The sequence below is a fragment of the Oxyura jamaicensis genome, chromosome 3 (assembly GCF_011077185.1).
Source record: "Oxyura jamaicensis isolate SHBP4307 breed ruddy duck chromosome 3, BPBGC_Ojam_1.0, whole genome shotgun sequence".
Lineage (NCBI taxonomy): Eukaryota > Metazoa > Chordata > Aves > Anseriformes > Anatidae > Oxyura > Oxyura jamaicensis.
Genome location: NC_048895.1, coordinates 45,777,170 through 45,789,776, shown reverse-complemented (window position 1 = coordinate 45,789,776; position 12,607 = coordinate 45,777,170). Strand labels below are relative to the sequence as shown.

The following is a 12,607-nucleotide window of genomic DNA, read 5'->3' as shown; positions in this document are numbered from 1 at the left end:
GACTTTTGACAATACAGTTTGTAGAATTCTATCCATCTGGTCACCTTTGACCTTCTGTATATGTTGATACGGTGGCATTACCTGTACAGAGTATCTGAAATTCAAGCTAATCACAAATTTCCACAATGACTTAATGGTGTTTCCTGTCTGTCTATATTTGGCTGAACTGTCTATCTGTTGCAAAGCACTAATAGGGTTGATTTTTTCCAATATATTCCCAGCACCTCTTCTTGAGCTGCATTAGCTAGTTCAGGCTAGGCATAAGGTAACAGAGGCTGGAGGCTGGTCTTGAACATTACTAGCCCCTAGTTAGCTGTTTTCACCCTTGGCATGACTCAGACCATGTCAATTTAGCCTTTCCTAAAACAATTACGGGCTTAGTTCAGAGGACTAGTACATGCCCAGGACCATTCTAGAAGGTAGTATGGATGCAGCATCCTATTTGGAAGAGAAAAGCAGTTCAGCCTTGTAGTTGTTTCTTGTGTCATGCAATTTGGCCTCTAAGGCAAAGATCAGTCAAAACTGATATTTATCCACTACTTTGTTTTTCAATTACTCAGCTTTATGAGATTATTTTGAGACTCTATACATCTGGTTTTAATCTTCACTGTCTGAAACTTTATCATCTTAACATGCATCCTTGCCCCCCCCCCTTTTTTTTTTCCTGAGGAGCTTAAGACAATGGAAAGATGACTCAGATGACTGATTACTTCATGCACTATGAAAACTATCTAGGCATTCATATATTTTATTCCATAGTTTTTAGCAATTTAATAATCTATAGGAGGACTTTTTTCTCTAATAAAATGGATGGGATATCAATAACTTTGCTGAAATGAATTTTCACAACTGGTATACAGAACATCCATGAGGAAATATGTTACTCATCCTTTCTTTGTGCACATGTAGCACAACAGACTATTAAACTGCATGATCACATGCTGTCTTTTCACCAGAGATGCAAATCTCATTTAATAGATATAACAAGCAATGCTAACATAAATAGCTATTTCACAGTTTGTTCTTTATATCCTTGCTGGTCAATCTGTGTTTACAGGCTTTGTCTACCCAACATTTTCCAAGCTAATACTTGTGCACTTGGATTTAAAAGTCGTGGTCCCATAAAGTTAATGACTATTCTCTTGCTTTTATTTATTGCTTTCTCAGCTTACAGGCCATGGGAATGTTCCTAGTCCTATTTAATGCAGGTAGAACAGGTTAGCTTACATCACCATAAATCACCATTATTAAAAATGTTGGCTATGTGGGTATACATTCTCCACCCATGCGATCAGAATGAAGTTTCTCCATTAAACAGTGAGAGACTGAATATGTTTGCTTGCTAGCCTTTTTTTTTTTTTTTTTTTTTTAACTCTAAAACCAAAGATCCTTTGTAAAGGAGAGAATTGATCTGAAAAAAAGAGCAGCAAAGCCAGACAACAATAAGGAATACAGTCTTGAAAAGGAGGGGCATGGTTTTATATTGCTAATGAATGCATTACGGCAACATTCTCTCTCTAACACCGTCCACACTTTAAAGACGTTGATCACCTGGAAAAGTTCAAAAGGTGAACTGATAAGAAATTATAAGAAACCTCTTTCTCACTACGAGAAATGCCCTAATGTACCTAAAAGGTTGTGACACGTCAAAATCACAGTCATCTTAGTTTCTAATATAGTTCATAGGTATGGGCAAGGAAACGATTCAGTGATGCAAGGTTTGTAAGGAAAAACATTAATTTTGAATAGACACAATATATATATATATATATATATATATATTATCAGCCATAAAATGTCTTACTTCAAGTCTAACAGACACAACAAAAATCAGTGTAAGTACATGGTGAGAATAATTGGTCTAGATATAATGTGATTAGCATAATTAACTCAAGAGAGGAGTCAGACCAAGCAGTGACATCTGCTCCCTAAGGCCAAACATTTCATCATTAGAGGATTACCTTCTACAAATTTCTGACCATCCAAACAATTCTAAATATGCACAAGATTTCCAAAAAAAAAAAAATCACCTCTTTCACTTGACCCACTCATAAATGAAAACAAAACAAAACAAAAATTTAAACAAGAATTGTTACAAATTATAAGAAAATAATCTAGAAACATATTCAACTAATGTGCCAGGTTTACTTCTGCATCTGTTTGGATTTTGCTAGTGACAGCCATTCAGATTAAAAAAAAAAAAAAAGAAATCAGTAACTGCTTCAGCATCAAGATGCACACTGAACTAAAATCATGATCGTCACTCAAGACCTCACACCATATTTTCTACCAAAAGGCCACTGTTCAGTATTCTTGTATTATAAGTATATACAAGCAATTCCTGACCTATATATCCTTTCCACTCATCTTTTCTCTGCCCAAAGGAACAAACTGGCAACACATGCTTTTTCACAACTCCACCTCAACAACTTCACAGCTAAAATGAATCAATTTCTAAGGTGGCATTGTTTTGTTTAGTTCATAGAAAACAATAAAATATAAATAAATAATCTGCTGAACTGTACACACTGGAAAGAGGCAATTTCACCTTGGACAATTATAATGACTGAGGAACAGACTCTGATAAAATGATTTTTAAAAGCAGTGGAACAATACAACCATCTCCTCAAGAATCAACTCCAAAATTATTCCTTATCTATGACAAATGTATGCCACTTTTGACATCTAAACTAAAATGACACTCCTATGTATGTTTCTTCCACAAGTCTAAGATCTGCCATCACTTCGTCTGTCTACCTCTGAAGCACTAATATACCAGCATAGACTTCCTAGGCACTTTGATTGACATGAAAAATGGCAACCTGTAAACTACTTTAGATAAAAATCTACAGATCAATTTTATCTCTACAGAACAAAATACACAAACAGGATCTACGCAGTCAAGTCTCTAGATATTATTGCAGTTTTCCCAAGAAAAACATTCACAGTATCAATCTTGCAAAGCTTAAGACAACTGCTACCAGTATGATATTCTCCCAGAAAACTAGTACCTGTTAGCATAACAGCTATACTGGTTCAGACCACCAGGATCACCTAGCTCAATGCCTCCTCTCCAGCTGGCCATTAGCAGACTCTAACAGATGAGTAAGAACAGGGAAAGCGATTATGCCTCTTTCATTGGAGGGGACTGGAAGATGGATCCTTTCTGTCTTCTACAGAAATGCTTCTAACAGATGCACCAAAATGTGTAAATAGTGGTGTTTGGTAATAAGAAGCACTAAGAGCTACTAGGTTCATGTCCATGCTGCAAGTGACACACTACCCAAATCATTCCCACATTCACTTGTGTGTTTTGGCAAGTATTTGTGTCTGCTTGCATATCACACAAACATAAGCACAGCAGGGCTGCATCAGAATGAAACAGCATGTTTGCAGCATCAATGAAATATTAAGACAGACAAATTATAAATCAAGGAGATCATTAAGATGCTGCCATGATATTTCCTTTTGCTTAGGTTGGGAAGATGTCAGAATCTCAGCAAGCTGTGGAGTGTAACAACAGTGACACTCTCCAGCTTGCAAGTATCCTTCATTCATCCTACAACTACTGTGTTACACTACAGAAAAGTTATTTCTGATTAGTTAGCAAGGAACTGCAAAGTTGTAAAAAAATAGCAAATTCAGCACAGGTTCTTTTTATAATGGAACAGAGAGATGACTGTCATAAAATTTAAAGCACATCATGCTGATACCTTAAAATCTGAAAGTGCATCATCAGAAATTATTTTCTTTCTATTTCAGATGACAGTTTTGGGGGGATTTTATTATTATTATTATTATTAATGTTTTTATGTTGCATCTTTCTCTTTTAGCATTAGTGTTAAAGACTAGTAAAGAAATTCTCTCTGTGTACATTGTCTCAAAGTCTGGGTATGATGAGGTGTTTTGCCACAGATCCTATTCCTCCAATTCCTTCTCCAGTACAATTTAAAAAAAAAAAAAAAAAAAAGACCTGAGGGCTTTAAACAAACTAGCTCAGGCACAGAATCATTTCAGTCCCTGAAACCTTCAGTTTAGCACAGACGATACAATAAGAAAAAGAAACAGGTTTACCTAACCTACACTTTATTAGAATAGAGTACATAGAGAGCTCTATTCTCTCTATGCTCAATTAGCTCATAGGCAATATCTTTGATAGCTTTCAAAGCTCTCTGGGTCTCCTGGGAAGACCCAGAAGAATAACATTCAGGTGAGGGATTATATGCAGACATCTTTCCTCTGGAAGCCTACTCAATTTTCTACCAAAGTAAGGCTACAGTGGTTTTCAAAATTATTAGAGTGAATGTATCCTATTTCCAGCCTTTTACCAAACTAAAAGCTATACAGTGCACCAAATCTCACTGCAACCTTTGCGCACTTCATGGAACACAGGGTAGATAGGAAGGGGAAAAGAGTGAAAAGCAAAATGGCTGAGTTTAGGGAAGAATGGCATCAGGGCTTAATCTGCATTCTGTACCCACACATTTGTCATATTTGCCTCACAAGAACCAATACAGGAATGAGACACCACAAAAAATTTAAATGACTAATGAAGAATTCTATTTTATACTGCAGTCAGCCAGACTGCTTATAGTAATTACATAAAAGTAGCAATGAATACACTCTGATTTATTGTATAATGATAGATTAAAAAAATGAAAAAACTTTAAATGTTGATAAATGCCCTTTAACTGAAACAACCGATTGCACTGATTTAATCATTTGCATCATATTAGCAGAAGCATATCTGTTGAACAGCACATTTAACACTGAGAGTAAACTAACAGATACAGGAAAGCATAAAAGTAAAAATTAACAGTTTATAAAAAGAATATATCTAAAATTTATTAAAAAGTCATTTAATGTTTCTATTTATAAAACTTATGTGAGAAAATACTAACAGTAGGGTTTCCAAAGAAGCATTATTTTGGTCACATTACACAATATTCTCTATTCTTGCTTGAACGTACAGCAGGTTATGGCACAGTCACACATTACAAGGTCCGTAATTGGAAACACTAGTATTAGGATGGCAAGATTTACTCTAAGACAATCAATCATATTTTTTTCAAAGCCTGGGAAAAACTATGTGATGTCTTCTTAAGGACTACACATCCTGAAAGAACCTTACAATAACATCACAGTAACATTATATTAGCAATGACTTTTCTAGTTTCTCTACTTTTTTTTTTTTTACTTTTTTTTCAACAAGTTAATTCTGAAATGTTGTTTCTTTAAATGCAGCAAGTCAACTGCACTTAATACACTGCAACTTATGACTGTGTATAATCAATCACACGGTGTACTGAATGTACCATTTTGTATGTTTCCATTTAAAAAAATGTATTCCAGAATTACATAAGAACAACATTTGTATGGTATGAAAGCACCTTAAGTTCCCCTTATACATAGCTTTACATGTTTTTGGCAAGTATTCTTGGATGAAAACAGTGTACAAAGTTGTTGACATGTCCAGATCCAGCAATAATTAAGCACACACCCATGTGCTTTGAAGAACCAGTCTCTGGAGTAGAGAGAGGAAGAAGTGGCCAAGAAAACAAAAGTACAGACCAGAAAGAAAGTCTAGAACTGGCAGGACAAAACTCCATGGATGTTGCTGTATGGAAACATGGGAGGAAAAAAGATGAATAGCAGATATGAGTGTAAGAAAAGTAGCAAAGAGAAGTATGTTTCAAAATGACAGCTTCCCATAATCTTCATTTTTCTCTTCCACAAATGCATTCTTCCCAACAGAGAATTGGACACTCAGACAGAAGATACAATGCCCTGGGATGTTTTCACTTAGCCTGATGGAGAAGCCCTGTGACACTTCAGGAGTGTCTGTGAATGAGACTAATCTGAAGCCACAGATTCCTATGCAATGCAGTAATTTTAGAAACCCAAATAAATTACTGTAGAAACTTCAGTCTGCATCAGAGTTTAATGTCCGACCAAGAGAAGCAATTGTGGAGTTCATTATGTTTTTCCTTACAATATGCTCATCAAATAGATTAGAAATGTAAAATTAAGTGACATAGCACAAAGACAAGCAAACAAATGTGATCCTTTCTCTTTCTATATTGGAAATACTTTACTATAGTTAAATTGCAGGCATTACCAACCATTTTTGAAGCTTAACTAATTAATATATTAATATATGATCATTAATGAAATTTCAGGTTTTATATTCAACTGATATTTACAGTGTCTTCCGCATAAAGTCTGTTGGCAACAATCCCCAATCAAGTTTGTCCAGAATAAGATAGACTGGGCTGAGTCAAAAGGTTCCTAGGTTTATTATATTCTTCCACCACTGTGAGCAAGTATTTATAATCATCTTCATGCATGAGTTATAAAAATCCTTTGTTCACATTCTTTGACACATATTTGACAATGATAATGTTGATAGTCACTTCTGAACTTCTAATTTGGAATCAGTGCAATAATTTTCTTTTAAAATAATTGTTTTGTTCTCTCTCTTCCCTACACTTGTAAGAATTACATAATTTTTCAAAACAGCTATATCTTTGGCTTAGACAAGAAGAACAAGAACATTCAAAAACAAAGATTATTTTTTGATAAAATTAACAACATCTGAATCCAAACTACTATTCACTGCAGTTGTTTTGAAACCTCATCAAAAACGTTATCTGACAAGGGAATACCAAATTTAATCAGAAACCTAACACATCTGGAATATCTTCTCTATGTAGATCAACATCCAAGGAAACCATTCTAAATGTTGTGATTTGTTCAGAGATGTTCAATACCCTTTTTATTTGCTGAGAAAAAGGAAAATAGGACAGAAGCTGTGTCCCTTCAGCTGCCAGTATCAGTATCATTCTTTTGTTCTGTGTCTGATACCCAACACCTTAAAAAACATTCGGGCCACCTGCTTAGACAAGTGATACCTTGGCTCCAACAAAGCAAGATATGATATAGTTCTCCATGTAGAAATTATTTGTGTCAGTACAGTTTGCCCCTTTTTTTTTCTATACAGAAAGGCCATTAACTGTATAAAAGACACCTGTTAAATTTACTATTATCATTGTAAAAGATGCTCATCTGGATTACAGTCAGTGTGTTTAGGATCTTTTTATTGTTGTTGCAGTGAAGTTTTGAATAATGTATTTACGGTTGGAGTCAGTAAATATTTTTGTGAAAAAATAGTTGGAAACCAGTGGGCCTAAAACTTGCATGATCTTACAGCTCTTACTACAATCACCTTGTTACTTGTGCTTGAATGAAATGGAAGAGGACAAGAGGACAAATGGAAGGCATCTTGTGAGTTCTGCAAGTACTATATCTAAGCATCTGGAAAAGAAAGAAACTCCTTGCAGATACTCAAAGTCCATTGGGGGGGGGGGGGGGAGAATGTCCTCTTATCCACTACTGTGTCTATATGAAAATATTTCTTCTGATCTATAAACTTCATAAAATATCCCCTGACGCTATGGTACATGAAGCACAGACTACAAGTAGTGGGATTAATTTGTAAACAAGCTTATTTCATAGCTAATATGTAAGCAATATTGAAGCAGAATTAAAACAAAGTCCAGATCTGTTTCTTTAATCAAGACAACCTCTTACTTGTCTGTGTTGCTTAAAAATAAAATAAAAATTATATATATTTTGCATCAATTGCAGTCCACTTTGTGCTCCAATTTCAGCAAGTCTCCTGTGTAAGTCATGATCTGGACACACGCAATTTAAAACTCGAGTGTTAGTTTATTAGCAGTAAGATTCTTTGGAAATGCTGTATGCAACACTACAAGACCTGGATGTGTTTTAAGTATGCATTTCATTGGTAGAAAACAGTCAGGGTCCAAAGATTTTCAGTGAATAGCCAAGCATTAGTATTAGCAGTGTTCTGTCCCTGTGCTATCTGTGCAGGTTTACTACAGTAAACAATAAGTAAATAAATAAAATCTATAATCCCAGGTAGATCGCTGTCATGGGCCACTTTCAAGCTAGTATTTACTGTGACAGATGTAAGATTTACCTGGTGCGCTGAGATGACACAATTTATGGTGTTTTGGAATGTAAATTTTTGTTATACATTAAGTATTGCAATATTCACCGATCTCATCCCTTTTCGGTACTTTGAGTTCAACAAAAAGGAAATACATCTTAAGTAATAATTCAGTGAATTTCAGTCACGGAAAAAATTTAGTTCATTTAAGTCCAAATCAGACATTTCAGTTTACATTCACGCTAATGAAATTCAGATAAATTACCCTGGCTGCAGGCCCACTGACTTCTGGCTGAGAAGCACACACAGCTGGATGCCTGTAAAGCAGGCAGGACACAATTTCTGCATATAGGTTAATGACTGTTCTGCGTCACCAACATATAAGAGTACAGACACTATGCCAAAGATCTCAAAAGAGCATTTTGCCTGCCTGGCAACTTTCTTATAAAAACAGGGTTTATTTTTCTGTCTGTATCAGATTACTTGATATAAAAATCTGAAAGCATTCTGAAAAATCTCTCAAGTAAGTGGGACAGGGGGAAAATTATAACCCTATTGTAAAGTGACTTAAGGTACATATTCACTTGAATTCATCACAGATCTTTGCTGTCACCAAAAGAATCTGTTCTCTTCTTATTTCTCACTGCCACCATTAGTCTGGTAGTAGAATTGGTACTGACATAATGCAAACTGGGTAAAAGATCCAGCAAGCTTTTCTTTTTCTTTTTTTTTTTCTTTTTCTAGAAATGTTGCATTCTGACAAATTAAGATATTTTGCTATCAGTGACATTTTATGTGGCTACAGACTGTCTTCCTAAAAGAAATCCACAGATAAGACTAATCAGCATCTGTTGCATTCTAAAAAGGAAATGTATTCAAATTATTCTTTTTGACTTGGCAAGTGTAATCCTGCTTATTTTCATCTAAAATCCAACACTACGAAAACCACATCTGTACAAATGCCTTTACTGTAATAAATACGGACACCTTAATGATTACTGTCAGCACCTGGTGCATTCTCTCAGGGAAGACAGAAAGACCCACCTGACAACAGATACCAAGTTGAATTTAGGTGACAGCATAACTATTTCTCAACAATTTTAAGTTAACAGTTTTTGGAGAATTAGTCACAAAGTAGAAGTTTTAAACTTTAAGAAAACAGTGGGCAAAATAACGGTTGCAGTTATTCATGTTCAAATTGTGCTGGGTTAATGGTCAACAGTTACTTTGCTTTTGTAGTTGACTCAAAAATTTTCATGAGCACTTTCACAGAAATGTATTTTCAGGTCATTTCCCTTCCCCACCTTGAACAAGCATTACAAAGAAAAAATAAAGTGAAACAAAACTAAAAAAAAAAACAACAACAAAGGAAACTTCAAGCAACTGGAATCCACTTAACAATATAGGATTCTTGAAGCTAAAATGCAATCCAAATTATTCATTCAATTTTAGCATCAAGATCCCTTACCCAGACTATAAATTGCATTTTAAACAAGGGTCTAAGTGAGGGATTACACCTAAATCCAAGGAAAACCCCCCAGAATTGAACAGACTGTTTTATAATCTGTGTGTCAATATTCCTGTCTAAAACTGACTTAAAATGTATTCCAAACAGGAACTTCTGTGATGATGCTGTGTGTTACTGAGGTTTACATTCTTCAAGTACAACATAATTTTATTCAAAACTTGCCAAATTCAGATGCAAGAAGCCCACATTATGTTCTTAAAACACACAATAATGTTACAGATACTGCACTTTAGTTTGATACTGATTTTGAGTTACAGATACTAAAGTGAACCTTGCAAATGAATACCAGTATATTCCAACAAGAGATGCTTAAAGGCTGATATGATCGAAAAAAATAAAAATTTTTAACCTTTTTTGTCTTTCAAATATGGTGGAACCTATATGTAAAAAATACATCAGCCAAGTTTCTATCAAAACAGATTTATTTTTTAAATCTAAAAATAAGAGTTAAGCTTTTTAAAGCTAAATATTAACCGCAAATAACACAGATAATTGCAAACTTACCTTCCTGTCTGTTATTTTTCCTTTTTAGCCATTTTTCAACAGTTTCCGCACTTACACTTTCTGACACAAACTCATCCAGTACCTGGGGATGAAGAGAAAGATAGGCCTTCACTTTTTCATCTGTTAAACCTGCAAGAGAAAATATTAACTGATTATATCATTGGTATAAAATTCCTCACATGAAACAATACACAGATGCCAGTAACGATCCACACTCTTTTGTTTAACATGCTGATTGAATACATGCCTATTTAAATAGTTTTCCCAGAGAGAATGATATCCAATCAAATAAAGCAAGTTGCCATATAAAAAACAGTAGAAGCAAAACACATGCATGCAAGATGCTGGGTATAAAAAGCACCCTGTAGGAGTCCACATAAGCATTCCCTGAGAGAAATGGACAGGAAGAAATCTGTGATATAGAACATGGATGCTGCGGTTGGGGCAAGTAGTGAAACAAGAGCTGGAAAAGCAGCTTTTAAAGGAAACAGAAAACAAACAGTTCTAAGAAACAGAAACATGCCTCTAGTCAGCAGCAAACAGCGAAGTCTCCACATCCAATTTTGTTGAGCAAGAGACATGAGACTACAACAAATGAGAAGTAAAAAGCTATTTGGGATTTTTTCTGTGAAAGCAAAAGACAATTTAGACATGGTAAGGAAGGAAAAACTAGCTATGGGCTCAGGCTGGGTATATCATAGCATGGAAAGAATAACACAAGCACGTGCAAATGCTAGAGGCTTTCAGTCAATAAATAATCTGAACTTCTGCTTTGGCCACTCTGAAATTACTTATTTGCAAGATATACAAGAGAATGTATCAGAGAGCTGATAAAGAAACTCTCTTTAAGAAGAAGATAGAATAAAATGAACTGCAGCAAATTCAGTATTCTCACAGCAAGTGGCAGCAAAAGCAACCAAAACTCTATTATGCAACACCAACACCAAGTGCAGCTTTTAAATACTGGAGTTAATTAAGTAACTTTCGAAATATAAACCTTTTCCACATGTGTGCTTCCAATGCCTACAAATTCAGTTATCAAAATAAACATAAGTGTAGATAAAAGGGCTTTACAATATCTGCCACAAAAAGAAACATACCAGTACACACTTCAGAAAACAAAGCAAAAGTCATATTCTCAAATACCTGATACAATCATAAATAAAATACCGAATTCATAAGATGACAATCTGATTGAACTCTTCACAAACACATCAGACAAAACCACTAGCTTCAAGGATAGGAATATGAGTGCTGAGGGTTTTCAAAGGAGAATGGGAAATGAGTGCAAATGCCTTGAGGGACTAAGGTTTGAGCTGTCCCAAAGGGAACATACACTAACTACAAAGCATTAATTAGATCCGAGGGGAAGAGGACTAACTAGTGCTGTAATGAGTCTAAATACTTGTCTCGTGGTGTGTGTATATAAACATAATTGTTTCAGTACAGCTGAAAAGTCACCACAGAACGCAGTGTAGGTTCAGCAGAAGAGAAATTTCCCACCAAAAAATGTTGACCTCTTTTGGAGAGCATTAATGCTCTACAACAAGAACAATTTTCCTACTTTATGTTGAGTACAGTCTCAGAATGTGCTGAAAACAGCTACAGGGTATTTAAATGCTAGTCAATGACTGTAACCTTTGACGTCTCCTACAAATATTTACTAGGAAAACACTCAGGAAGCAACACCACAGCACAAACTAGAAGCCACTGCCAGCAGAGCACTGCCCACCTGCTCCACTCACCCTGCTCCCCGTGCTGACTTCTCTTATCCACCAGATTATACCCAGATTACCAGAGCCTCAAATATCAGTGTTCCCATTTATACACAAAATCTCCAATCTGGATCAAGTGATCCAGAGAGCTAAAGAATTAGAGAGCTAAATGAGCATCATGATCTTCATTAGTAAAGGAGGAGGATATTCATCAGTTAGCCATCAGAAAGATAATGAAATTTATCCACTTCTTAACTTTGAGATGAAAAATAATCAATACAGGCTTGTCACAGAATGCCAGCTATTTCCAGGTTGTCTTTAGACTGCAAACAGATGAACACTTCTCCCTTCTATTAAGAAAAACAGAACTGGAAAGTCTGTAAAATTAGCAATGGAATTCAGCAAGGTTTGATTTGTGTTTGAAGTGAAAATAGCCTCTGCTTCTTTATGTGTGCAGTCTTTATTCCTTAACTGCAATGGAAATGCTTGACTGAAACCTTTATGGGATGTGTTTTTGTAATATGCCCATCAAAACTCAATAAAATGTCAATTTTGGAATAAGAGTTCAATCCACACATCATGGGTTTAATTGGTATTCCAGCTATCCTGCAACTCCAGCAAACTGAGGGCGAAAACTACATTAACCTCACATGAAGAAACGATTCATGAAGCTGCTATAAGAAATCCCACAACAATATTTAAATTACGCTCTGTTTCACAAAAGACGCCTGTGCAGATGTATTTTTTCAATGTCAGATTTTTAGATAGGAGCAAGCAGAGTAAGATTTAAAACCAGATGTAGAGTTTAAAAAAATAATAATAATTTAAATCTACTTTCTACATAGAACAGATTTATTGATCCTACGGATCTTTAGTCTATTTTGTTGA

The 12,607-nt window shown here is 35.2% G+C and overlaps 1 protein-coding gene across 5 annotated transcripts in view; it reads right to left on the bottom strand.

The window, feature by feature from the left end:
- PDE10A (phosphodiesterase 10A) overlaps positions 1–12,607 on the bottom strand; it is a 368,478-nt gene that overhangs the window by 94,789 nt on the left and 261,082 nt on the right. For all 5 annotated transcript variants that reach the window (XM_035320291.1, XM_035320290.1, XM_035320292.1 and 2 more), the window contains one exon: positions 10,005–10,133. In XM_035320291.1, the coding sequence (XP_035176182.1) occupies positions 10,005–10,133 (129 nt within the window). The remainder of the gene's footprint in view (positions 1–10,004; positions 10,134–12,607) is intronic.